At 43.3% G+C, this 26,730-nt stretch overlaps 1 protein-coding gene and 1 pseudogene across 4 annotated transcripts in view; one reads left to right on the top strand and one right to left on the bottom strand.

Moving 5' to 3' along the window:
• Nucleotides 1-26,730, bottom strand: part of LOC147033195 (uncharacterized) — a 119,619-nt gene that overhangs the window by 27,168 nt on the left and 65,721 nt on the right. For all 4 annotated transcript variants that reach the window (XR_015055472.1, XM_085871321.1, XM_085871323.1 and 1 more), the window contains one exon: nt 10,541-10,602. Coding sequence is in view for 3 of the 4 variants with exons in the window: in XM_085871321.1 (XP_085727447.1) it covers nt 10,541-10,602 (62 nt within the window). In the remaining variant the exon portion in view is untranslated. The remainder of the gene's footprint in view (nt 1-10,540; nt 10,603-26,730) is intronic.
• Nucleotides 2,419-4,178, top strand: LOC147033196 (uncharacterized; annotated as a pseudogene).

Raw genomic sequence — 26,730 nt, 5'->3', positions numbered from 1 at the left:
CTGGAAGGGTATTGTTGTAGAAGGTGTTGACCCGTGCGAAGGTCAGCTCTGATAGTGGCAAGAAATGCTGCCTTCAATAGAGACTGTATAATGGCTACTATCAATATCGAGAATGAAGGTCTTCTCGGAGCGTTGTTGTAACTTTGTAGAACTTTGCCATTTATGTGGAATAGCTGTTTGGGAGGTTCAGTTGTTTGTGAGGATAGGCTGGCTGTATACTTGTGAAGATAGGCTGTTTATTTGTGAGGATACCAACATCATAAGGTTGCTGCGAGGGTTTCCGGACAGCATTGTGCCGTGTGAATATGTGGGTGCATGTAGAAAACGAATGGGAAGTAAAAGTCGGACGTGATGAAAGCATACATGTCAGTGTAGCCCCAAGGCCATGAATGGTCAAACAAAGTTGGCTGGGATAGTTGGTGGCGTCGGTAAATGTGCCATCAGATGCTGAGAAGAATTCTCCAAGGAGACTAAGTGGTGCAGCAAACACGAGCTCTGCAGTGGAGCAACCAAGGTCGGCTTTTTAGAGCAGATTGGGAACCAAGCAGAACCATAGGTACGATATCCATCCAGTGTGTGGTTTTGTCACATGCTTTCAGGTAAGATAAGTTGGTGGTGGAAACGTTCACCTATACCATTCACTGCTGGATAGGAAGTGGTGGTTTGCATGTGGTCAATAACCAGGAGTTAAGTCAGCTCGCGAAATAGAGTCAATTCAAACTGGCTACTGTGATCTGCAGTGATGGTTGATGGCACACTGAAACATGTGATACAGGTTTGGACAAAGGCCATGATGTTGATGTCACTAATGTTGATGCAGTGATGTCACCTATTGGTGTCGCCTCCAGCCAATAAGTGAAGTGGTCAACACAAGTCAGTCAGTAGTGGTGTCCATTTGAAGGTGGTAAGGGACCAACAAGAGCCATGTGGACCCTGTCAAAATGCATATCTGGTGTTGAAAGGTTGCCACGTGGTACGACCATATGATGTTGGATCTTGGAGCATTGATGTTAAAGACACTGCTTGGCCCAACGACACCCTTCAGCGCTGATGCATGGTCATACATGACACATAATGATGAGTTTCTGGGTTGCTCAAATACTCAGGTCTGTGAGCGAAAAGTATCGAAGACTCTATGACGGATGCAGCAGGCACCAAAGGGTGTGACTGGCCCATCGATGTATCGCAATGAGGGTAGTGCTTGTCCCTGGTTGCAGTACCTTGCAAAATGTAAGCGAACCGGTTGCAGACTACAGATGGTGGAACTCTGTGTCCTCCCATTGCTCTGCTGCAAGTCCATTAAAATCAATGGTCGATGAGTTGGTAGATGACAACACCAATACCTCGATGTGTGACAGCGTCAGCAACTGAGTTCATGATTCCTTTGACGTACTGTTGGCATCAAATTCCCGGATGTCTGTGGTGAACCTCAGTGGGTGCCAGTTGGCATCGATGAACTGGTGAAGGGCAGCACCTACTGCGACGTGTCTACCATCAGGCTTGTTGGTGCGTCTGGTGTGTGCATCTGATGGTGTGGAAGTCTGATAAGATTGGCTCCAACTATTGGAACACTTCAGGGTGTTTTCGTCAGGGCTGTTAGGGCATAAAAGGGTCGTTTGGTAAACATTCTTCCAAAAGCACCAATTTTGGCCCAGATGTCGCCAATACCATACTTTTTCGATTTTTGACGGGTGCCAAGATGGGCGCCCCCCGGGGCCGCCATATTGGCCAAATCCAATATGGCCGCCACTCGGGTTAGAGGTAAATCTAGTTAAAAATCCAAAAGGGCTAGAATCATGAATAATACCACGTTTTAGGGGTTTTCGGGGTATGGGAATCTGATACTGGTCTTATTTCAATGATTTGAGGTCAAGGTCACCCTAAAGGTCATTATGGGGTCAAACCCGGTGTTTCTGGTGCGTCATCCCAGATCCAAAAAAATATTAAAACTTCAAAATATTTACCCATTAAATACTAGTATTTGGGTAGAAAAGTCAAAATATGCCATTTGTTTCTGTTATTTTACGAGCTCCTGTGAACTCATATATTATGAGAAATAGTAGATGACACCAGTTAATGGTAAAATAGCCCACCCACTTAATAAACAGACGTTCCGAACCACCTTAACCCAACTTTTACTGTGAAAGTGCCTATATATATATATATATATATATATATATATTTTGCTCCTGCACTTTTCTGGATATAAAATAATAAACACTTCCTTCCAGTAGCAGCCATGTGCAGCATACAATTTAAATTTCTTGTTAGCTTTTGAAATATAGCTACCAGGTATTGAATGATTGTTTTTATCTGCTGACTGTACTTCAATTTAGTAGCCTAAATCCGTTCCCAAATACTAGCTGTATGTCACACAAGTTGAGATCTTCTCCACAGGATGTGTGTATTTCACATGACATCCTAAATGCTCACCAATTTTCCTATTTTGTTAGGTGATGTCGCATGCAGTTAATTAAAGTTTCTGGTATTAGACAATGACGTAGCTCAGTGTAGGTAGATCATTCTAAATTGAGTTTATTTTTAAAACTGTTTACAAATTTTGAGTTGTATGTCATATCCTTTTCGGTTTATTTTTACGTTGAATATTTTTCAGATAATACCAAGTCTGTGATCATCAACATTTCCAGCAGCGGCAGTGGTGCCTGATGTCATTCGGAGCAGACGTCTACCCTATCTCACGAGACACCCTAGATGAAAGTTCATCGCGATGACGAGTCTACATAATATTATAATGGACTAGTAATACAAGAGTGTCAAGCTATGTCTTCTACCGAAATTATGAACTGGGGACTCTGTTGTCTTTGTCAATCGGACAAAACTGAACAAGCCTTGCAAACACCTAAAGAGGAGGGACTTGTATCACTTGAGAGAAATCTCAAAGACTTCAAAGCTCTCAATGACAATAATCTTCCTTCTGGTATCAATGTCACGATTAGTCAGTTGAATGATGGCTCAGGTATTGCAGCAACTCTTAAATCCCATAAGGCTTGGTATCACAAAACGTGCAGGAGTTATTGTGGTAGTTCTCGAGTCAAACGGGAGAGAGAGAAGCTAGACAGAGAAGCTGGCTCTCAGAATAGTCCAAAAAAACTCAGGTCATCTGGGGAATTTCAGCCTCGGGCCAATATCATGTGTTGTGTAATCTGTGAGGGGGTGGGCCAGGCCACGCTCCACAAGGTAGTAACTGATGTCGTAGATGCCAACCTAAAGAGTTGGGCAAAGACCAACAAAAACTTTAATTTACTTGGCAGACTGGTTGCCGTGGTGTCTGATGCGCATGCAGCTGATGCCTATTAACACCATCAGTGTTATGTACATTTGCGAGACTCTGCTCACGCTGCCGAGCGACGCGATTTGGTGGGTCCCGCACCTCCGCCGTTCGATCCCATCATCTGCGCTCAAATTATAACCCTTATCAAACATTCGGACACCACCTTATTCAAGCTCTCAGAGCTACGCGAGATGTATCAAAAGGTTATGAGTGAGCAAGGTCACCCATGCAGAGATAAAAAAAGAGCCACACTCAACTCGATTCAAGGATCACCTTCTCAACTTCCTACCTGAATGGGATGAGTTTTCCAAGGGGAATGAAGGCAGGAAGGATATTTACATATCTCACAAATTGAAGGTGGCTGATGAGCTTGCCAAGACAAATAGGTCACATATTGGTCAAGATGATGCACTTATGTTCATGCGGGCTGCCGTGATGATGCACAAGTTTTTTCTACAGAGTCAAGAACCTTTCGATGGCTCCAGTAAATGAGGACATGAGGAGTTTCTTCAACACAGTGCTCTGGGGCCCATCGGCTCTTCATGGACGCGAGAAGATCGGTGGTGACTCCAATCATGACCCTGACATGCAATATTGCCTCGAATCGTTAAAATAAGGTCAGATTCGTGTTACTCAACCTCAGAAACTGATAAAATGATGTGCTGTTGGTATATATTGACATAAAACAACGAAAATTACGTATATTGACCCCAAAATGACCTTTAGGGTGACCTTGAGGAGTGACCTTGACCTCAAATCAATGGAATTAGATCAGAATCAGATCCCCAGACCCTGAAAACCCCTAAAAAGTGGTATTATTCATGATTCTAGCCCTTTTGGATATTCAACTAGATTGACCTCTAACCCGAGTGGTGGCCATATTGGATTTGGCCAATTTGGCGCCCGTCAAAAATCGAAAAAGTATGGTATGGGCGACATCTGGGCCAAAATTGGTGCTTTTGGAAGAATGTGAACCAAAAAATCCCTAACAGCCCTGACTATTACGAGTTGTGAGTAGCTTGTGCAGCCGCTGTGCAGTGTCGTGGGTGCATTTAGAATGAGAAAGGCACTCGGTGGAGTGCATACTCTCTGCCAGGCTGAACAGTTTACGTTTTGTATCCCACTGATCGAAAGGAGCTGGATCCGGACCTGAGCAGAATCGAATCGGCTTGTTCTTGTTACCTAACGAACTCTTCAACTGAGTTTTGTCATCATCCATCCACATCTTTTTTAAATATCGTGCTACATATCTTTTTTGGCCCCCTCTCACAATGACGAAGAATCACTTGAAAATATTAAAATTCTCGTATCCAGATCCAGATTTGGATCTTCACCAAAATCAAATCCGACCTGTCTCCAAAGTTTTGTCCAAATCCGTCCATAACTTTTTGAAATATTCTGCTACATATCGTTTTTGGCCCTATCTCTCAATGGTGAAGAATCACTTTAAAAATTCTAGTGCCGGATCTAGATCTTCACTAAAATCTAATCAATTCATCCTTATCACACACCCAACTTGCCCACCAAATTTCATCCGAATCCATCCATAACTTTTTGAGTTATCCTGTTCACAGACAAACAAAAAGACGGACAGGGGTGAAACCAACACCTTCACCCAGTGGCAGAGTTACTCATTTGGAAGCCCCATGCAAAACACAATAGTGGCCCAGTGGGGGTCCTGTCGTCATACTAAAATTTCCAATTTGGTGTCTGTCTATGTCTGCATGTCTGTGGCCAATCCATTCGGTAGTTAATTATCCATCTCAATCAAACTTGCCAGAGGGACTAATTGTGTCAGAAGATAAAGTTTGTTGCTACTTTGTTTGCCCTCACCACCCCCCAGGGTTTGGAAGATAGTGATGATGCAAATTCTGTTCTACTTGTGTTACAAAAATGAAATTAATTTTCGGTGATTTTCAATCATTTTCGCCTTCTGTTGAGCTATCTGTCGCTTATCAGTGCTATTGGGGTAATATTGCTTCATATTTAGCTGCGACTGACAGGATGGCCTGTTTTGGGTGTCAAATTGAATTGCCAAACAATTTAAACTAGGGAGTTCAAATAACAGCTGAGGCCATCACGTACACTCTTGTGAATACGGACATGGGAAGGGTCTCTTAACTCTTGCTTTGCGTATCCGAGCACGCTGATCTATATTTCCTACGAGCCGCAATTTGGTCTGAATCTTAATATTCCCCAATGCTCGGAAAATTTGATTGGTCGAGATGGGGTAAACTGGTGTAATATTTTGTCCAACTACTGCTAAACTGGAGGTTTTTGGATGTGCCAATCAGGCAATTTGTATTCCACAGTGTTCAAGAACAAAAGTAAATATAAATAAAATAAAAGTTTTAAAGGCTGTAGAAGAAAAAAAAAGAACTTTTTTTTTCAGAAATTTAACGCCGTGTCCTTTGTTGTTTGTGTCCTTTATGACTTCCCCACAAAGTAAACAGGAAGTTTCCTGCTTGGAATAATTTTCAAGTTTGTTTGACTGCCAGACAGGCAGACGTAGTAAAAAAAGAGAATCGTCTCACTCCTCAAATGTGCGTGTGCAATTGGGATGAGATTCCGTACAACTTGCCAAATTCAGAGCGAAAGTCCTGCTAACCTGCAGGTTTGTGTTCCGATTCGTGTTCTGCAATGTTCAAAATATATATATATATATATATATATATATATATATATATATATATATATATATATATATATATTCATTCAATTGAAATTCAATTCAATAGTTACTCGATCATTGAGTGACACCTAGCCAGACAGACAGAGTGAACCAATTGCTTAATCCCACTTTGCAGTTCACGTGCCAGGTAAAAATGGAAAGGGATGTAGGGATGATATGCCAAAAAGTATGTAAACAATGTAGGGATGGTCACAATAGATTATTATCATGTGAAACCATCCCAACATCTTTCTTTGAGTAATTGTTGTGCTTGAAAATAACATGATGTTTTTTTAATTTGGGTTCACAATCACCTCAAAAATGAGCTGAATCCAGTGTGTGTGTCTGTCTGTGTTAAAGGTTAAATATTTCATTGGGTCAAATTTATGAATGGAAACAATCAACATACGTGCTATCACTGCGTGGGGATGCAGGGATGGACAGGAAACAACCATGATTCAAAGAAAGATGGATGGATGGTTTCTCATGTTAATTTCTTGTGACCATCCTTACCATGTGTACATACTTTTTAACATACCATTCCTACACCCTTTTGCATTTTTACCCTGTACGTGGGAGGCAAAAAGCAGGGTGAAGCGATTGGTTTACTTTATCTGTCTATCTGTATGTCTGTATATCTGTCTACAATTGTGAGTTTATGATTGAGGGACAACTCAATTTAAATTGAATGTTATATTTTTAACACAAATCGGAACATGAACCTACTATACAGTTTAGCAGCAATTCTGCTCTGAATTTGGCAAATTGTACAGAATCTCATCCCCGGTTGAGCACGTAAACAGAGAATTAAGGTAATTATTTTACTCTGCCTGCCTGCCTGCCTGCCTGGCAGTCAAACAACATTGAAAATCATTCCAAAAAGGAAACTTACTGTTTTTCGAGATATGATAAAGGACACAAACAACAGGTACGAAGGACGAATATAACTTGTTCAATAAGATGGTGTAAAAGAAGCTGCATAAATGGCGGTAAGATTCTGAAAATATTTTCCTTTCCACTTTTAAAACCTTTACATTATTTCAATTGAATTATATACTTGAACACTGTAGAACACAAATCGCCTTTTTTGGCACTTTCAAAAAAAAACCTTCTTTTGAGCAGAACTTAGAAAAATATTCACTCCGCCTAGTGCCCTGAGGACGGAAATTGAGAATCAGCATTCACGCTGTCTCAGCTCTGAGGGCAGAGTAACTGTGTGAGATTCTGTATTCAGATAAATATGGCAATGCCTAGCATTGTTTGTTTAGTGCATCTTTTTCTCAAAAATCGTTCCAAAATCGTCACTCCCCCCCGGAGAGGAGTTGGCAGAAGGTTTGCAATTGCGCTAATGCATGGATAAACCTCGATGGCAACATGCAACGCATCTGAGCGGAGCATCGTCAGCTCTGGACTGTTCCGTTTGATGTGTCGGCTTCGTATGGCTACCATCATGCCTGTTATGCAAGCTTCACAAACAAAACAAACATACATTGTGCTCAGAAATGCAAAACAAGAATTTAAAAGACTCTTCCCATGTCCTTTTGCACAACACTGTGTAGGGTAAGGTGTTCCATTAACTCTCTTGTTAAATTTTTTTATTTTTTAATTACTTGTTATCTATCTATAATTCCAGCAGTGTGTGTGTGTGTGTGTGTGTGTGTGTGTGTGTGTGTGTGTGTGTGTGTGTGTGTGTGTATGTGTGTGTGTGTGACCACTGTTTCTCGACAACCACTGGTTCGATCCAATTGAAACTTTCCAGGTATATTGCTGGGGACCTGAGTATGTGCCTTTTCAAGGTTTGATAATAATCGGACAAGTGGTTCCCAAGTTATGGCCATTTATTTACCAACCAATGACAGGACACGTTGCTGCGTAGGCGTGGCGGATGCACCATTTAGTTACCAATGACAGAACACGTTGCTGCGTAGGCGTGGCAGTTGGGGAAGAGATCCTCAGCCACGTTCCCCATTATGGGTTACAACGTACGGACTTCCGGATAGTGATGACTTACTGTATTCAAATAATTTCTTGATTTCTTATGCGCATTTATAGATGAACACAATGCCCCAATCCAGTCGTCTTTTACGAGAGCGAAAGAACGGCCTGTGTAGTTGTTTGAAAGTTTTTTGGGGGGGTTTGCACGTACGGCCACGCACGTACAGGCACGCACGTACGGGCACGCGAGAGCGAAGGAACAGCCTGTGTGGTTGTTTCTGGCACGCGGTTTGAAAGTTTTTTTTTTTGGTTTGCACGTACAGCCACGCACGTACGGGCACGTGAGGGCGAAGGAACGGCCTGTGCGGTTGTTGTTTCTGGCACGCGGTTTGAAAGTTTTTTTTTTTTTGCATGTACGGCCACGCACGTACGGGCACGTACTAGTAATTTCAATGCCTGTAATGTCCCTGTACAGAATGATTTCCAACTTTCTTATTTTTTTTTTATTCTGCTGCACATGAGGCTACAGGTAACATAATTTGCTGTGGGAGTAGCTGTGCCACTGATACAGTGCCCCTTGTGTGTGAGAGCAGGAATTTGAAATTTGACCAGGGTGCTGATAGCTCGCTTTACTCTTCATGAAGGACACCATGGGATCTTTAAACACCACCAACTAATGCACAAGGCAGACAGAGACAGGATGCACCGTTTAGCATCCATTTGAGAGACGGCACTCGCATTGATTGATGCCTCGCTCTGCATGCGAAACACCAGGATGAAAGTTCCTAGTTGGGTCGAGATTCAAACCCAGGCGAGATAGCTCAGAGGAGAGTGTGCATACCTTTAGGCTGTCCTGCCAACTGGATTTCAACCCAAGATGTGAGGATGAAGCTTGAAATCGTAGAAGAGAGCACTATCCCCTGTACTACATACAGATGCCTTACTATCCGTGAGAAGCTCAGTGATGGTGAGGAAGGACTTTACCCAGTGGAGAATGCCCAGTCTCACTTTGGAGCCTGGCTTGGAAATGTGTACTGCTCAGAACAGATCATACCTGATGGTAAAAAAAACTTCAGGGTCGAAGGACAGTTGTTGACTTCAGAAAAAGAAGAGTTGGTTGGCTTGTTGGTCCTTCTGGATAGAAATGATGAGAATGTGAGATTTGTCTTTATTGGAAGACTTATTCCAGGTACTGGACCAATTCCTAATCTTCTCAAGGTCTGCTGAGAGCAATTTAGTTGCCACCGGAATGTGGTCCATGTGTGAGTTCAACGTGGGGTAAGGAACATCTGCCAAATGGTATATAGACTATAGAGAGTATTCCAGGGAGTTGGTGAGGTCATTAATGTGAACAAGGAACAAACTAGGACTAACCGCACTACATTGGGACATGCCAACCTCTCCTGGGAGGGAAGAGGAGATGGTTCCATCATGCATTACATGCTGCTTCCATGCATAAAGCGAGGAAATTGGCCAAATAGGAATGGAGACTACGTATATCATCGTGCCATTATCCTCTGCATTAAGTTTGAGCTGCCTGCCTTCATCAACTGCTTGTCTAGTTGAGCTTATCTTTCATTCAACCTCCTCATTGCATAGAGACCTGTGGATTGCAGAATGAAATCTCCAATGTAAACAGCAATACCGTGTAGTTAGTTATTGCCATAGATAAGGGGACAGCTGGATAGCTCAATCATTAGTCCATTGTTCTGTTAAAGGATGAGTTGTTCATACATTTGCTACATATTAGAATAAAAGCTTTGATACTAAAAGATTAATTTTTTTCCATGATTTGTAAACTATGACACTGAACCTCAGAGCACACCGATCTTTACAAAAGGTCATCATGAACTTGCAGTTCCATCTGTACCTTTTTGTTCAGATCAAACATCTTATTCGGAAGGTTTGTAAGTTTCATAAATTCGGTTATACCAGTTTCAAACAAAAGTTTGCATCTCTTTTGAAACCCGCACGCGTTCTTGATAGTTTGCGGTGAAATAATATGCCGAGCATATGACTGAGGGTTACCAATACTGGATGGAAGAGGAAAAAATATTTTGCTTTATTGGCTTTGGCTAAAGCGAATGCAAGGTCATAAACCAAGCTGGAAAGCTTTTCGCTACATGCTTTGGTAACCTAGCAAAGAACCGGCCACTGTGACATCATCCCACATAGAATAGTGTTCACGTCACAAATTGTATGTACACAGCAAAACACTGGAATGTAGTGTTCCAATAAAAACATTTGTAAGCAATACAGCGCACATTGCATTGTGGAATGTCTTTGAATCCTTAATCATTTCCTTCCCATGCCCTCTTCTCATGCACTTGAATATGAAAACACAAGTTTCCAGAAACTTTCACATTTGAAAGCACAGCTTGAGCAGATCAGCAGATGATGTCTCAAATGCCAAATCTTCATTTCTGTGAAAATGGTTTCTTCTCTGTGTTTATTGAAGCGCATGTAACTGTTTCAAAACGGTGAGACGTGCTCAAAGTGACGGCATGGCAAGAAGTTGGCTGTGAAAGTTTGTGTCCTAAATCCGGCTGTGTTAAGATCATGAAGTTTTTGACAAATTGCAATCTGCATGACATAATTTCCTTTTTTTTTGAGGACTGCAGGATCGTGCGGCGGCTACTTACACTCGGTGTAGTCCCTTGGTGACTGTTGATGTGGAACCCTGTGTCCTGGATTGACTTCCATCCTGCATACGGAACAGAAATACTTGACTGCAATTGGTTAGATTCCTGACAAATAATTTACTTTCGAACACAACACACAGAAGGGCCAAGGGGTAATACAAGCTCCGGCTCTCTCCCGACCGAGGAGGGCACGAGACGTACGATGCTCAATCACCCAGAGCGCCGTTATTGTTTTTTTTTGTGTATATGTATAGTCGAGGCTCGTGGAAGACCTCATACATTGAACGGATAAGGGTGTGACAGACAAAACAAGATGCAAAACATGCAAAAGGAGCAGTCAAAAGAGGGGGGAAACACCAACAGCAGAGTTGAATCCAAATATAGAGGAAGACATTGATAAAAATGGGTGTGGAGATAAATTGTGGGTGGGGGGAGGGGTGCAGGAGAGGGTGGACAAGATGGATACAGAAGGAAACTCCAAGGAGGGAAAACTGGAAATTTGGAAGGAGGAGGGGATTTGGGTGGGGTTAACGAGGGTAGAAAAGATCATGGTTTTGGATTGGGGATGATCTGAGATGGTGGCGACCATTTGTCTTGAAGACGTCAAATTCATGAAAAATTGCAATTTTTTAAAGTGATGTTGACCCAACACATGTTAAAATAATGCGGTAGAGCAAATTTGGGGCAATTTGCCCAGGGGTATGGATTTGTATAACAAACAAATAAGAGCACGACACACACATACACATATGGTGGTCGGGAAAGGGGGGGGGCAGTGGATGCACATATATCATTGTAACCACTCACTGACTCACTAACTGATATTGTTGCGGATTTGGAAACCTTGTGCACACAAACAGTCAGAGTCCCAAAGCTTAGTTATTTCGATAGGTATGTGTACAGTTAGAATCTATCCCCTTCTGTCTAATGGGAATTACATGTGTGCGCTGTGGATTATTTTATAGTTAGGATTTTTACATCCCCAACGATAACAACACCGACTCCATTGCCCACGTGCGTTCGACCACGTACGTGGGCGGAGATTTTCATCGCCCCAGCCAATCGGGTGATGCGAGCGAGGTTGCCGTCCCTCGACCAATGGGACTCCTCCACTGTGTGAGGGGTGGTCCGCGTGATGTCACCACACCTCCCGGACCAATCAACGGACTTGGCGCCCATTTTGGCTAGTGACAAAGGCGACGAGCGCATTTGCGCACCAAAACCGTCCAGTGAGGGAGAGCGGGTTGGAGGAGGCAGCTCCTCCCCTCTGGAGGAGGGGATAATTGTCGGCGCGGTCGGACGAGAGAGAAAGAGAGAGAGAGAGAGAGAGAGAGAGAGAGAGAGAGAGAGAGAGAGAGAGAGAGAGAGAGAGAGAGAGAGAGAGAGAGAGAGAGAGAGAGAGAGGTGTCGGAGCTCGTGTCGGGGCTCGTGTTGGTGGTGCTCGTGGTTGGTTGACGTGTCAAAGTTCGTGGTTCCTGAGGTGGTGGTCATGTTGTTGGTCGACCACCCGCTCCCCGGTGTTCTGGCCTGCTGGGCGCTCCTTGGTGGTCGCCGGTCTTCGCCCCTGGTCTTCTCCTCGGCGCTTGGCGTGAAGCTGACCATGTGGGTTCGGGTCCCTCCACGTGGTTCGCAAAGGAGCTCACAGGCCCTGCGACGACCCGAGCTCCGAAAGTGCGATCGACCATCCGCGCGCTCGTGGCCAGGTAGCCAGCCGTTCTGACTCCCAGCCGAACTATCCTCCTTGGCTGGAGAGCCGAATAAAGACCCAGCGGGTCCATTTCATTTTTGGGTGTGCGGGCCTGTCTTGTCAAGTTTAATCGTGCAAGTGCTTTCTTTTGCCCTTGTACATTGACTGCATATTCATGATAACTCTGCTCTGTGTTCCCCTCCCAAATTATTGTTGTTAATAAATTCCCCTCTTGTTGAATGTACCAGCTTGTTCTTTGTCATTTCTGCCATTGGTTTGCCACGGTACGTATTGGGGTTTAGGAAGGCCGTTTTTTTGTACATTTGGAACAACGGGCCTCGGTAATCATCTGCTCGGGTTACGCACGGTAATGGCTCGTTCCGCTCGAGGCTTGCCGAGGGTATGAATTCCCCGGTAAGCTTTGCCATGTGGATACTTCGGTATATTGATGTTGGCAATTGACCCCACTCCACGCGGTCAAATAATTATTGGCGATTCATGGTCCTGTAAGGGACCCATACCTTTGGACTTCTCCGCGGGTCACGACCTAAATTCCGGTGTGTTCGGTGGAGCCGACTCTACTGCTCCCCTAGCGGTCGTGCTCGCCACCGAGACCTGGCTCCACAGCAATATTAATGTTCGGTCCCTTCTGCGTGGCATGGCCACCTTGGTGTTGCAGAAAACATCTTTGACAAACCCTCACAGAAAAAAAAAACATCAAGGGGGGGGTTATGTCTGGTGATCGTGGGGGTCAGGCGGTTGGTTCATCTCGGCGAATCCACCGACCTGTAACTTTTTCATTCAGGACGGCTCGAACGACTAAGGCTCAATGAGGGGGAGCACCATTGTGCTAAAAAATTTATTGGGTTGCAGCTTTTCACTCTGTGGGAAGGCGATTCCTTCCAACATGTTCATGTAAATTGTTGAGATCACTTTGCAAAGAAAAATGGACCCACCAAGCGGTTGTGGAGAAGGTCACACCACACATTAACCATTGGACTGTTGCATATGTGTTCAATGACCACGTGGGCGTTTTTAGAGCCCCTGATCCTCACGTTGTGCTGTTTAACCTTCCCCGAAACATGAAAGCAAGCTTCGTCTGTGAAAATGACCTTTTTCTTGTAATCTTCATCATCCTCTATGCAAATGAGCATTTCCAAGGCATACCCATTGCGGTTGGGTCCGTCATTTGGTTTAAGTTCCTGCAGAATCTGCAACATATAGACATAAAGCTTCATTCTTTTCTGCAAAATCTTCTGCACAGTGGTGGTTAGTAGTCCCAGTTATCTGGATGTGCGTCAAATTGTTTTTCTGGAACTTTGTTGAAAGGATTCACGCACTCGTTCAGTGTCTGCTAAAATTGTGCTTGGTCGACCGGTACTTTTCTGTTTCTGACAACTTCCAGTCTCCTGAAACCTCTGGTACCACCCTCTGATACCAGTCTGCAATGGCAGATTCCTTCCATACCTTGTACGGAAATTACGCTGAACTTGCGTGTCGGATCTCGTCCTGATGAACCACTCCACACACTGAGCTTTCTTTTGGGAGTCACCATTTTATTTCAGATTAAACTACCAAACCTGAAAATAAAGAAAATGCTCTGAGTTTCTATATCATATAAAACAAAGGGTATTGTTGTATCATTTGTGGTACTAAATATATGAACAAGCAAAGTTGTCCAGGCCTTTTTGGAACACAATATATAATATATATATATATATATATATATATATATATATATATATATATATATATATATATATATATATATATATAAATATATATATAAATATATAAATATATATATAAATATATATATAAATATATATATATATATATATATATATATATATATATATATATATATATATATATATATATATATATATATATATATATATATATATATATATATATATATATATATATATATATATACAGTGGGGAGAACAAGTATTTGATACACTGCCGATTTTGCAGGTTTTCCCACTTACAAAGCACGTAGAGGTCTGTAATTTTTATCATAGGTACTCTTCAACTGTGAAAGACGGAATCTAAAACAAAAATCCTAAAAATCACATTGTATGATTTTTAAATAATTAATTGGCATTTTTTTGCATGAAATAAGTATTTGATCGCCTACCAACTAGTAAGAATTCCGGCTCTCACAGACCTGTTAGTTTTGTCTTTAAGAAGCCCTCCCATTCTCCACTCATTACCTGTATTAACTGCACCTGTTTGAACTCGTTATCTGCATAAAAGACAGCTGTCCACACTCAATCAATCAGACTCCAACCTCTCCACAATGGGCAAGACCAGAGAGCTGTCTAAGGACATCGGGGACAAAATTGTAGACTTGCACAAGGCTGGGATGGGCTACAGGACAATCGGCAAGCAGCTTGGTGAGAAGGCAACAACTGTTGGCAAAATTATTAGAAAATGGAAGAAGTTCAAGATAACAGTCCATCTCCCTCGGTCTGGGGCTCCATGCAAGATCTCACCTCGTGGAGCCTCAATGATCATGAGAGGTGAGGGATCAGCCCAGAACTACACGGCAGGACCTGGTCAATGACCTGAAGAGAGCTGGGACAACAGTATCAAAGAAAACCATAAGTAACACACTACGCCGTCATGGATTAAAATCCTGCAGCGCACGCAAGGTCCCTCTGCTCAAGCCAGCGCATGTCCAGGCCCGTCTGAAGTTTGCCAATGACCATCTGGATGATCCAAAGGAGGAATGGGCGAAGGTCATGTGGTCTGATGAGACCAAAATAGAGCTTTTTGGTTTTAACTCCACTCGCCGTGTTTGGAGGAAGAAGAAGGATGAGTACAACCCAAGAACACCATCCCAACCGTGAAGCATGGAGGTGGAAACATCATTCTTTGGGGATGCTTTTCTGCAAAGGGGACAGGACGACTTCACCGTATTGAGGGGAGGATGGATGGGGCCATGTATCGTGAGATCTTGGCCAACAACCTCCTTCCCTCAACAAGAGCATTGAAGATGGGGCGTGGCTGGGTCTTCCAGTATGACACTGACCCAAAACACACAGCCAGGACAACTAAGGAGCGGCTCCGTAAGAAGCATCTCAAGGTCCTGGAGTGGCCCAGCCAGTCTCCAGACCTGAACCCAATCGAAATTCTTTGGAGAGAGCTGAAAGTCTGTGTTGCCCAGCGACAGCCCCAAAACCTGAAGGATCTGGAGAAGATCTGTATGGAGGAGTGGGTCAAAATCCCTGCTGCAGTCTGTGCAAACCTGGTTAAGAACTATAGGAAACGTCTGATCTCTGTAATTGCAAACAAACGTTTCTGTACCAAATATTAAGTTCTGTTTTTCTGATGTATCAAATACTTATTTCATGCAATAAAATGCAAATTAATTATTTAAAAATCATACAATGTGATTTTCAGGATTTTTGTTTTAGATTACGTCTTTCACAATTGAAGTGTACTTATGATAAAAATTACAGACCTCTACGTGCTTTCTCAGTGGGAAAACCTGCAAAATCGGCAGTGTATCAAATACTTGTTCTCCCCACTGTATATATATATATATATATATATATATATATATATATATATATATATATATATATATATATATATATATATATATATATATATATATATATATATATATATATATATATATATATATATATATATATATATATATATATATATATATATATATATATATATATATATATCTTTTGTTACGCCCATACGCATTATGAGGGGGTTAACCCCCTTCTCTCCTCAGAAGAACCGGACCTGGGGCCACCATTCACAATTACCTTTGTGGTGAAGTGGGTTGCTTAACAACCATGAACGCCAATCAGTTAACCACGAGTTCCAGTGTCCACCGTCCAATTTGCCATTTAACTAGAGGCCACGTGGCCTCCTGACCAGGGAACGCGCCCCAACCATGCGATGCACCAATCATATGTTGATTAGATCTTAAGTAATGCAGCCGAGCATTTACGACTGGTGCACGCCGACCATGACAGGTTAATTAGTTTGGAAATTATAATCTCCCAGCCTATCGAGGTTTGGACAATGCTGGATCAATGGAAGGAAATGATAATCATAGACAGGTTGAAACGTCAACAAGGAATTTATTATTCACAGGAAAAATACATTAACTGAAGGACTTTTTATTCCCTTGTCGAGTAAATGGATGAATTCAAATCAAATGTTCAATCAACAAAATAATCTCAATCAAATAAAGAATTCAACAAGCATTTATAGAAAAATGGACAAAGAGCAGATGCTTATCACTCTGCCTTACTTATCAATTAAACACGACACATGGGTACCCATCAGACCATTCGGGGTGGGGGGGGGGGGGGAAGAAATCCGGTCTCGGCTTACCAAGGCATTCGTCGTTGTGCATCTATTAAAATAACCCAAAATGTGTGAGCGTGCCTTGGTCTACCTCTTTAAATGAGCTCTCCACAGCTTGGTTTGTTTCTGTTGTTAGCCCTTCTCCTCACCGTGCACCCACCCGCAAACAGGCTCGAATACCAATGGATGTCACGTTGTCATTCCCAGGAACCAGGAACACCAAGAACCAGTCGGACCGAGCAAGAACAGTACAACTATCACCAACCGCCGTTGCTGCTGTCCCCAAACATCACGAGCTGTCACCAACCGTCATCAGGATCTCTCACCAACTGTCATCAGGGCAGTCCTGCCATCCTTTAAGAGGTGACCAGTGTGGGCGGAGCCTCAAGCACGACTTCAGCCAAATCCAGCTTGCTTATTGGCACATTCCTGCATGAGACCTCCAACCATCCATTCTCGTGCTCATTCTCCAATGTGAAAATGATAACCAAAATAAAAGGTGTAAATACATCGTGTATTTCCAAAGCCAATGTGTCTTGATGGAAAGGGAACAGAATGAGTCTCTGTTGGGCTAACGGCTATCTTATCGCGTGCATGATCGGTGAATATCGCTCATGCAGAAATGAAAACCGACATAAAATAATACGTCATGAACGTGTCGTAAGAGGAAACGGTTATCTCCTAAGAAAGGAAGGGAACCTGTTCTCTACCCTTCTCCAACGCATCAAGGAGTAAGAATCCCACCAGACAAGGGGATGGGTCTATTCTGACCCTGCATTTGTGGAAATAACTGTCTAAGGACCTGGATGTTGTGTGTATTACTCGGATCCAATTCTGAAATCCATAACAATATATATATATATATATATATATATATATATATATATATATATATATATATATATATATATATATATATATATATATAGAATCTGTAAATAGAGTATGGAACATGTTTGTGTCGATGCACGACAAAAAAACAAACAATCACATTTGGGCTCCGAAGCATGGAAACACTTTCTCAACTTTCAGTCCTGATGGATTTAGTACAAAGAGGACAATTTTCTCAAGCAGAATGCATGCATGAGATACATGATAGCTTGATGAATTATTTATTTGATTTTTTTTTTTAGAAATTTGCATTGAATTGACGAAGTGAGATAATTTAAAAAACAATTCATGTATTTTCTCTTTGTTTTTTATTCAGCAGAAATCTGATGTATGGCTAAGGCCAAATGCCTTTATAAAGTTTTTGATGACGTAATTTCTGATCAAACTGAAAATACAGATTAATCGGTTCGCTCGGATAGTAATGCTATGATTATAATTGATGGAAAGGTTTAGGTTAGGTTGAAGTTAACGTTGGCTGGATATGTGGATGACTGATTTTTTAAGTTTTTCCTGGGTATATGTGTCCACTGTACACTGTACACGCATGGAAGGCATTTATGCCTCCGGTGACGATGTCGCCAGTGGCATTATGTTTTGGGCTTCTCCGTCCGTACATACGTATGTACATGCGATTTTTGTACGTTTTCTTTGCAACCAGTTATCCGATTGACACGAAATTTTGACCGTAGATGCGACTCATAATGCAGATTTTTTAAAATGATAATTATGACATCATCGGTCATGTGGGATGGCAGCCATGTTGGAAAAACGGGAAAACTTGGGACCTCTGTATCTCCTAAAGCGCAAAATGGAAAAAATTGAAACTTGGTCTCTGGCAACTACACTGCATGAGGAATAAGAGGGATTTGACTATGATGTCATTGATGAAGTGGTATCCTGGTGAAAATTCGACACTAACAATGCTGCATCCCATCAGTATGAAAATTTCTGTGCTTCATCGAGCAAAAGGCCATCTCCACTCATGGCTCGCAGACTTCCTCTCCTGTCAATGTCAATTTCTGGTTTTCATCAATGATCTCTCTGACTCTCTGGAAAATCCTCTATATCTCTTTGCTGATGACTCCACCCTCTGCCGTACCATCTGTCATCTCACAGACCGGCAAGCAGCAGCTTCTTCACTCACTGCAGATGTGGATAAAATCACAAACTGATCCAACACATGGAAGATGTCTTTCAATCCAGACAAATCTCACATTCTCACTCTGTCTCTTCGAAAGGGCCGTTTAGAACACCCCCACCCCCCCCCATCCACTTTCTCAACAATCCTCTGGAAGAAGTCCTTTCTTTCAAGCTTCTGGGTCTCACAATCTGCCATGACCTTTCCTGGGAAAGCCACATTTCAAATCTCGCCTCCAAAGCCAGTTGCCGACTGGGAATCCTCCGTCGTGCAAGGTCCTTCCTCGGCCCACCTAAGCTCCTGATCACTTACAAAGCTCTCGTCCACAGCCTGATGGAGTGCTGCTCTCCCCACTGGGCTGGTGCTCCTGCCTCCCACCTTTCTCGGATTCACGCTGTGGAAACGTCTTCTACCGTCTCCTCTCCAGCCTCGCCCCCCCCCGCCTTGCTCTCTCTGCGATTTGTCCCCACCACATTTCCGCAGGGTGCTCAAGGTCCTCCAACAAACCCCTTCTGGTAAAACTACCAAAATCACCAATCACTGCTCACCTTCACTCTTTCATTCCTCTTTTTTCCCGCCTTTGGAAAAAAACTCCCTCACGCTATTCAATCCCATTCTTCCCTCCAGGCCTTTAAAACAGCTGTTCACCACCACCTCTTATCATGCCCCATCCAAATCCTCAATTTTTTCTACCCCCGATAACCCACCCAAGCCCACCTCCTTTAAATTCCCTGCTTTTCTTCTTGAAAGTCTCTGCAATGTCCATCTTGTATTCCCCATGGCCCTCATCCTATCCCTCTCCCTTCCACAGATCTCCTAATGTCTCTGTTCCTCACTGATTTGTCCTTCCCACTCCCAACCCTCTTGTCTCATGCCCCCCTTGCTGTGCATTGTGTGTTCACTCTCATACGAGCCTCGACAAGGTATACAAAAAGAAAAGAAAAAAAAAGATGCGAGCTTAAAAAAAATGACGTCATCCGTCACAAGGTTTGGTAGCCATTTAAAAAAATAATAATAATGGGAAAAAAGCTCCAGAACTGCTCTACAGATCGAAATCAAACTGCAACCAAATGATCGATACGCCATGGTGAATAAAGTTTGATAACTCTGATGTCACAGCTCACATGGTCTGGCAGCCATCTTAGATGTCCCTGAAAACCTTCAAAAACCTTCTTCCCCAGAATGGCTGGACAGATTGAGGGGAAACTTCACAGACCTGTTCACTATGAATTGGGGATACTAGGTTAATATATATCATAATTATGTCACATGGTTCGGCGGCCATATTGTCTTGAAGAAAAATATGAAATTATTTCTCCAGAACTGTTTATCCGATTGAAGCGAAATTTACCAATTATCATCTAACAATATAGCTGCATACAGTGTGGAAATGATGATGTCATAGGTCACGTGGTTTGACAGCCATGTATATTTGAAAACCGAAAATTTAGAAGCCTTTCTCTCCAAAACCGCTTCACAGATCAATATGAAACATGTTGCGTTACATGGAGCAAGGAGAGTGGATCACAACTCTAAATATTCGCATTGATCACTATAGTGGTTTCCAAAATATAACTTTTAAATATTTTCCTTGAAACCAATGTGGCTACCACGCCACGTGACTGATGATGTGATTTTTAAAAAATCACATGTATACAGCAAGTGCAGTGGATCATAAAAGCAAAGTACAGTGTTGATCGGTTAAATGGTTTCAGAGAAATAATTGTTTGATTATTTCCTTAAAACCAACATGGCTGCGACATCATGCGACTGAACATCGTTGTTCAATAAAATATTTGCAAAAGCAGCAGTGGATCATCACTGCAAAGCCTCCCGTCAAAAAGGCTAAATGGTTTCAGAGAAATTATTACAGCGCGTGCGCTGTATACAATTGCACCGAGTTTGAAATGGCCCCGGTGTCTACCACGTCTCCGGTGTCCCCTGTCCTCCCCCCCTCCCCCACGTGCCTCAAGACAGCCAATGACGGCCGTCCGGTTGATGCAGTGCGTAACCTAGACGGAAATAGCGAGAATTGACGGAAATACCCGAGTATTTCAATGGAAATTAGTGAAACGAATGTGTTATATATGTGAAAAACATTTAATCTATTGCTTGACGGGAAAAAAAACGAAGAAACGCGCCCCTCTCATGTACGAACGAAAGACGTCATTTCCGCCCACCATCGCATTTCGCGCCGAAAGACATCACTTCCGCCCACCATCACATTTTGCGCCGATCGCCGAATGCTGAAAGCTAAGTTCTTCTTATGCTATCATTCTTTTGTGGCTCCCTGCCACGCTGTATCAAATGATTTCATTCCTTCTGTTATATATAAAGGTGCTTATCACAATAATAACAAGATTTTTACATTTCAAATATTAAGAATGCTTTTTAATTGTTTTTCAACTGAAAAAGCATAAATTGCATATTTTAACATTAGTATACTCATTTGCTTCACCACACACGCTGTATTGAAGGATTTCACTTGTTTTATTTTAATATGATCGATTCGGCATGGTTGGGAATATTGGTTGAAAATTTTAACAATATCGGTCACATGGTCTTGCAGCCATGTTGGACAAAAACCTTATCGGATCAACGCGAAACTCCAAAGACACGATTGGCCACCCATTCTGAATTTGATTTGATAAAGAGGATGTCATGGGTCAGGACTCAGGTGTCCGATCGAAGTGGGGTTGTATCGAGGCGGAGCGGCATGGTGTTTTTTTTTTCACCATAGAAATGTCACAAAATTTTCACCATAGATGCGACTACTCATGTAGAATATTTTTGTGATAACTATGATGTCATAGGTCACATGGTGTGGCAGCCATGTTGGAAAAAAGGAAAAACTTTGGACCTCTCAGTATCTCTCAAACTGCTCCAAAGAAAAAACATCAAAACTTGACACATGTGAAGTACTCCCCATGGGAAACAAGGGTGATTTATTTTTTATGATGTCACACGTGGCTTCCTTATGAAGTCATAATTGCATATGTCAAACACTTTATCGATCAGTATGAAAAATTGAGGGTCATCTCAGACTAAAATGTAATTGACAAAAAAAATTTGATGACGTCATCGGTCATGTGGTTTGGCAGCCATGTTGTTTTTAACAAGAAATCTTCAAAAAGCTTCTTCTCCCTTATGGCTAAACAACAGATTGAAGTGAAACTTTACAGGCAGGGGCAAATCCAGGAATTGGGTCGGGGGGGTTTCTAAATAATATAAAATCTAAGTCATATGAACGTTATGAAAACTTTATTGCAACTTTCAAATAAATGCACATTCACATATTCTTTGATATGCATGTATTGTGCAAAAATATATAAAAGTTAATTAATTCAATATTTAAATGTATAACTAAAAATAAAATATCTTGAATTCAATAAACTTCAACTTTCAATCTTAAATATCATGACTCGTGAGACTGACCTGAGTGATGGTAGTGCCTATATGACGTACAAGCAACTATATGACATACCAGAAGGAGTTCTGGGTGACCAGGGAACACCTGGGTTTGCCACTGTAATGGTAAATATTTTTTTGTTGGGGGGGGGGGTTCCGGGCAACCAGGAAACCCCCCTGGATTTGCCACTGTCTGGTATGATCGCCTATCCGTGAGGAACAAAAACTTCTCCATCTATGATGTCTTAGGTCACATGGTTTGGCAGCTATTATTTTTTGAAGAATAAATATTTTAAAATCTCCTTCTGCAGAACAGCTTGACAGATCAAGGGGAAACTTCACTCACATCTTCCCCAAGTCTTGATGATTCCAGGGTGTTCACAAATAATTAACATGTCACATGGTCTGGCAGCCATGTTTGTTTGAATGAAATTCTTTCAAAAATCCTTTATCTTGAACAGCTTTATGAATCGATGTGAAACGTCACAGTTATGATCTGGTAGAAATGTGGAATGAATGTTTTATATTTCAACCTGTTCAGACGCACGGTTTGTCAGCTGAAATTATTTAATATTTTAAATCTGGGTTCAGGGATTTAAATCAAACTTGGTACAAGTATGTATAATGATGTAATCATGTGGGCAGAGGTATACTGGTGACGTATTAATATCGAAGGTTGTCGTTCTTGTTTTAAAAATGTATTTGCAGTACCATTACTTTGGTCAGGGTGGATGATGTACAGTCCTGTGCTGAAGTCTTACGCATCTGCATTTTTTTCGATCCTCGTGGAGGATCTCCAAGTCTTACTCGCGTTGTTGTTCTTGTGGACTTTTTTGTTTCACAGCCTACAGTTTTCATCTAAACTTCCTGAAACTTGGCATATATATGTAGACATACCCTGCGCAGACAGTAACGATCTTCAATTTTGAAAATTCCTCCGAGAAAAAAAGTTATGACGTCAAAATATCTCTGCGAATGGAAATCGCCGTAAAAATTATCTCTGAAACTCGGCAAGCTTTTTGAATTCTGTTTGTGGGAATCGAACAGGGCATTAGCAGAGATGAATTCCCGCATAAATGATACATCAGTATGACATCATATCAATTTTTATGATGTCATTCCTATTTTTGACATTTTTTGTTTCACAGCCTACAGTTTTCATCGAAACTTCCTGAAACTTGGCATATATATATATATATATATATATATATATATATATATATATATATATATATATATATATATATATATATATATATATATATATATATATATATTGTTACGAATTTGTGCCCGCCAGCGTGCGGACAGTCGCTTTTAGCCGAATCGCGGCCGTACGCCCACCGGACAAACAATTCAGTCGCGACTTTCCGGAACAAGGCCGAAAACCAGTCACGGGTGTGCTACAAGCGCACAACACGGCCGAGTCAATATTCTACCCGCGCGCGACAGGGTCAATCGCCGAATTTGTCGATATACCTAATTATTCGTGCGGGCAGACTACCGAGAGACCGTAACTCAACAAAGGCCTGCTTGGACACGAACCGCTTAAGCGGTTCGTTCCGTTCTGGGATAACCGAGCGGTGTATTATCTCCAGGCCTCGTTGGACCCAATTCTATTATCGGCTATCAAAAAGCCCGCTATTATTCCGAAATGCAATACAGCAGCTCAATTAAGGGAAAATGACGCGACGAACAGGTTTCATTCAAACAAGCACATTTATTATTTTACACGTATACAGTCATGCAGGTATGGAATCAATTCAAAACACACACACATGCAATTATACAGCCAAACACAATGCAAATGAAAGAGCTAATACGGTATATTTATTATGTACAGTCACTTATACAGTTCTCGACGGCTGTCTCGACAGTGGCTCCTCGACCTCTCCACACTGACACTCCACCGACTCCCTCCCACTTGGCGTTCCGCTCGGCCTTTTATAGTGCCCGAGAGATGCGATTTTGACCTCCGCTCTCCGACCTTCGACCCCCACTGGCTCCGCTCCTTTCTCTCTTTTGATCCGAATTGTGAGGTGAAGCTTGGAGCGAGCGGACGTGGTAGAAATCACCAACGCTGAAGGGAGAAGGAAACCACCGCGTTTGTTTGCAGCGATGCCGTTCGATGCGGACTCGCCGTGGCTGGCGCCAAGATGGCGTCGTTTCGGAGATGATGGTTGAGCGATGTTGTTGGGTATCGGGGGAGATGCGGTTTGGGAGATGGGGAGGAGATGTCGTTGTTGTGAAGGTGGTTGTGGAGAGGGTGGTTGGTGTGGTGGAGAAGGTGGTTGATGATTGGCATGGTGGAGGTGTTTGGCATGGTGGAGAAGGTGATTGGTGGGTGGCGTTGTGGTGAAGGTGGTTGGTGGTTGGCGTGGTGGAGAAGGTGGTTGGTGGTTGGCGTGATGGTTGGTCCAAAATAACAATAGCAAAAGAAAAACGGCTAACTCAAAAATCACAGCCCGGGTGACATGAATAATTCCCATTAGACAACGGTGGGGAAATCTATCTGAACACGGACTTATCGGCATAACTGATCCAAGGACCTATATGGTGCTCTGCGAATTTCCACAGTTGTAACACTACCCCCTCCCCTTTTTACAGACTCGTCCCGAGTCGTCGAATTTTCGTGTGCCATCAAGTGTAAGTTTCCCCGAGTACACTTTATCTTCGGATCCCTGAGTGCGACATTTAGTGTATTCGTGTCCCAAAAATAAATAACCTATGGGCTGAGTAACTAAATAAACAAACCCACTCATGCAGACGACTTAAATAAATTGCCAGCGCCAAGACACACATGCAGGGGGGAAGCAACCCAATGTACAATCTTCAATTAACTTACAAATTTTACATTAAACCATGGCCCAGGACTGATGGACTCTGTGGGAAAAAGGGCAGGGAGCCAGGCTGCTCACATACAGTCTCTGGCTCATGAAACACATGCAGGTGACAGGGAATGTGGCCGGCTGCACCATTGCAGTCCTCGGCCTCCCCCTTGAAATGAGCGCAGTGAACACAACCGGTGCACGGGCTGCACAAATACAGTCTCCGTGTGCGGCCGCGTGCAAGGCAGTCCCTGCAGAACAGTGAATGGTACTGACTCAAGCAAACAAAACGGTGCACCGGTTGCTCAATGCAGTCCCGTGGTGTGGATGGATGGATGGACAACACGGTGCACGGGCCGCCAATGCAGTCCTGTGATGCGGTTGCCTACAGGGCAGTCCCTGCAGAACGCGCGATGATCCTGGCACACATGATGATGGATGAATGGGGCAAATGCAACAAAGGGCTAGCAGGCATGGGGTCAAGGCAAAGGCAGGCAGACCAGGCATGGCAAGGCAAGACAAGGCCGTTGTAGCAAAACGGGCCGGTGGTGAAGCTGAACGGCACAGGCCTTGTAGCAAAACAGCCGGCATATGAACTGACCGACACAGGCCTTGTAGCAAAACAGCCGGCAGATGAAGCTGGCCAGCCTCTTGTCTTGTGCTGGAGGTTCGTGGAGGGAGTGCGGTGGTGCTGGCCACTCGGAAGGCGGGCTCGGACCTACCCTACTGAATCCCTCCCAAACTATCACCTTTTCCTGTCTCTGTCAATACCCACTCCCTTAATTTGCAAAAAATCCCCAATTTAGCCCCATCTTATTTTTTTGTTTTATTTTATTTTTATTTCCCCCTCTATAAATCGTCTCCCTAACCACCTTTATCGTCTGTCCGGCTAACCTATCACGTCACCTAGCCTACTCCCAACCCCGACGTTCCCTTCCTGGAGGGGAATAAGGGAGAGCGAGCGTCCCGTGTCGAGGCCCAATGAAGCCTCAGAATGGCCTCCTGAGATTTCAGCGATCAACTCTCACCACGGTGAGTCCAGTGGCCCACAACAAGCGAAGGGATGGATGGTGCGGAGAGGTACACTTCCTAATGTACCCTAACATTTATTAACCTTAAACTACCCCGGGGCTTTCCAAAAGCGCCTCTCGCTTAAACTGCTGGTTCAAACAACCAAGATTCCTGTCGCCTGTGTTGGTGTCCTCACAATTTCGGGCCTTGCCCTCCAATTTTCCCTCGTGCCCTCGCACGGTTTCATGGCTGGGACGTGTGGCTCCCTTGGCAGGAAATACCCTCTGCCAATTCTCCAACTATGGCACCCCCAGGCCCTGCAACTCCCTCAGAGCCTTCCAGCTCCCTAAAAACTGGGGAGTGCCGTCCCTAGCTACTCCCCTGAAATGCTCACGTGGCCAATGGCGCCCCGGGCCCCGCATCATGCGGGCCCATGACACTATCCCGGCCCCCCATGGGCCCTTGGCCTACGGCGGCCGACTAGCCCGGTGCCCGGAGTACCCACTAGGCGATACTCACCGTTCGCAGTCACGCTCCCAGCCCGTCAACAGGGCTCTTGCACCCCTCCAAATGGGTTTCGAGCCTACGTTCTCACCAACAGCAAAACGACCTCCATTTTGTCAATTTGACTAACCCACTTTACACTGACCCCGGGGTCCCTTGGGTGGGAATCACTCCTCCCCCCAATCACTCATCGCACCATGCATTCCACATTCACCCATACACACAGGCTTGCTGGCCTCACTCACTCACCAAGTACATGTCCACTTAATCGCTGATCACTGCCATTCTTCTGACTGCATCCCCTAACGACTTCGTGCTCCCTTCGCCATCCCTTAAAATATAGCACATCCTTTTACTCTACGTAGCTAAGCTACGT

Source organism: Eptatretus burgeri, chromosome 2 (assembly GCF_056783735.1).
Source record: "Eptatretus burgeri isolate ZD-2024b chromosome 2, Ebu_testis_v1, whole genome shotgun sequence".
NCBI classification, from domain to species: domain Eukaryota; kingdom Metazoa; phylum Chordata; class Myxini; order Myxiniformes; family Myxinidae; genus Eptatretus; species Eptatretus burgeri.
This window is presented reverse-complemented; position numbering and strand designations above follow the sequence as displayed.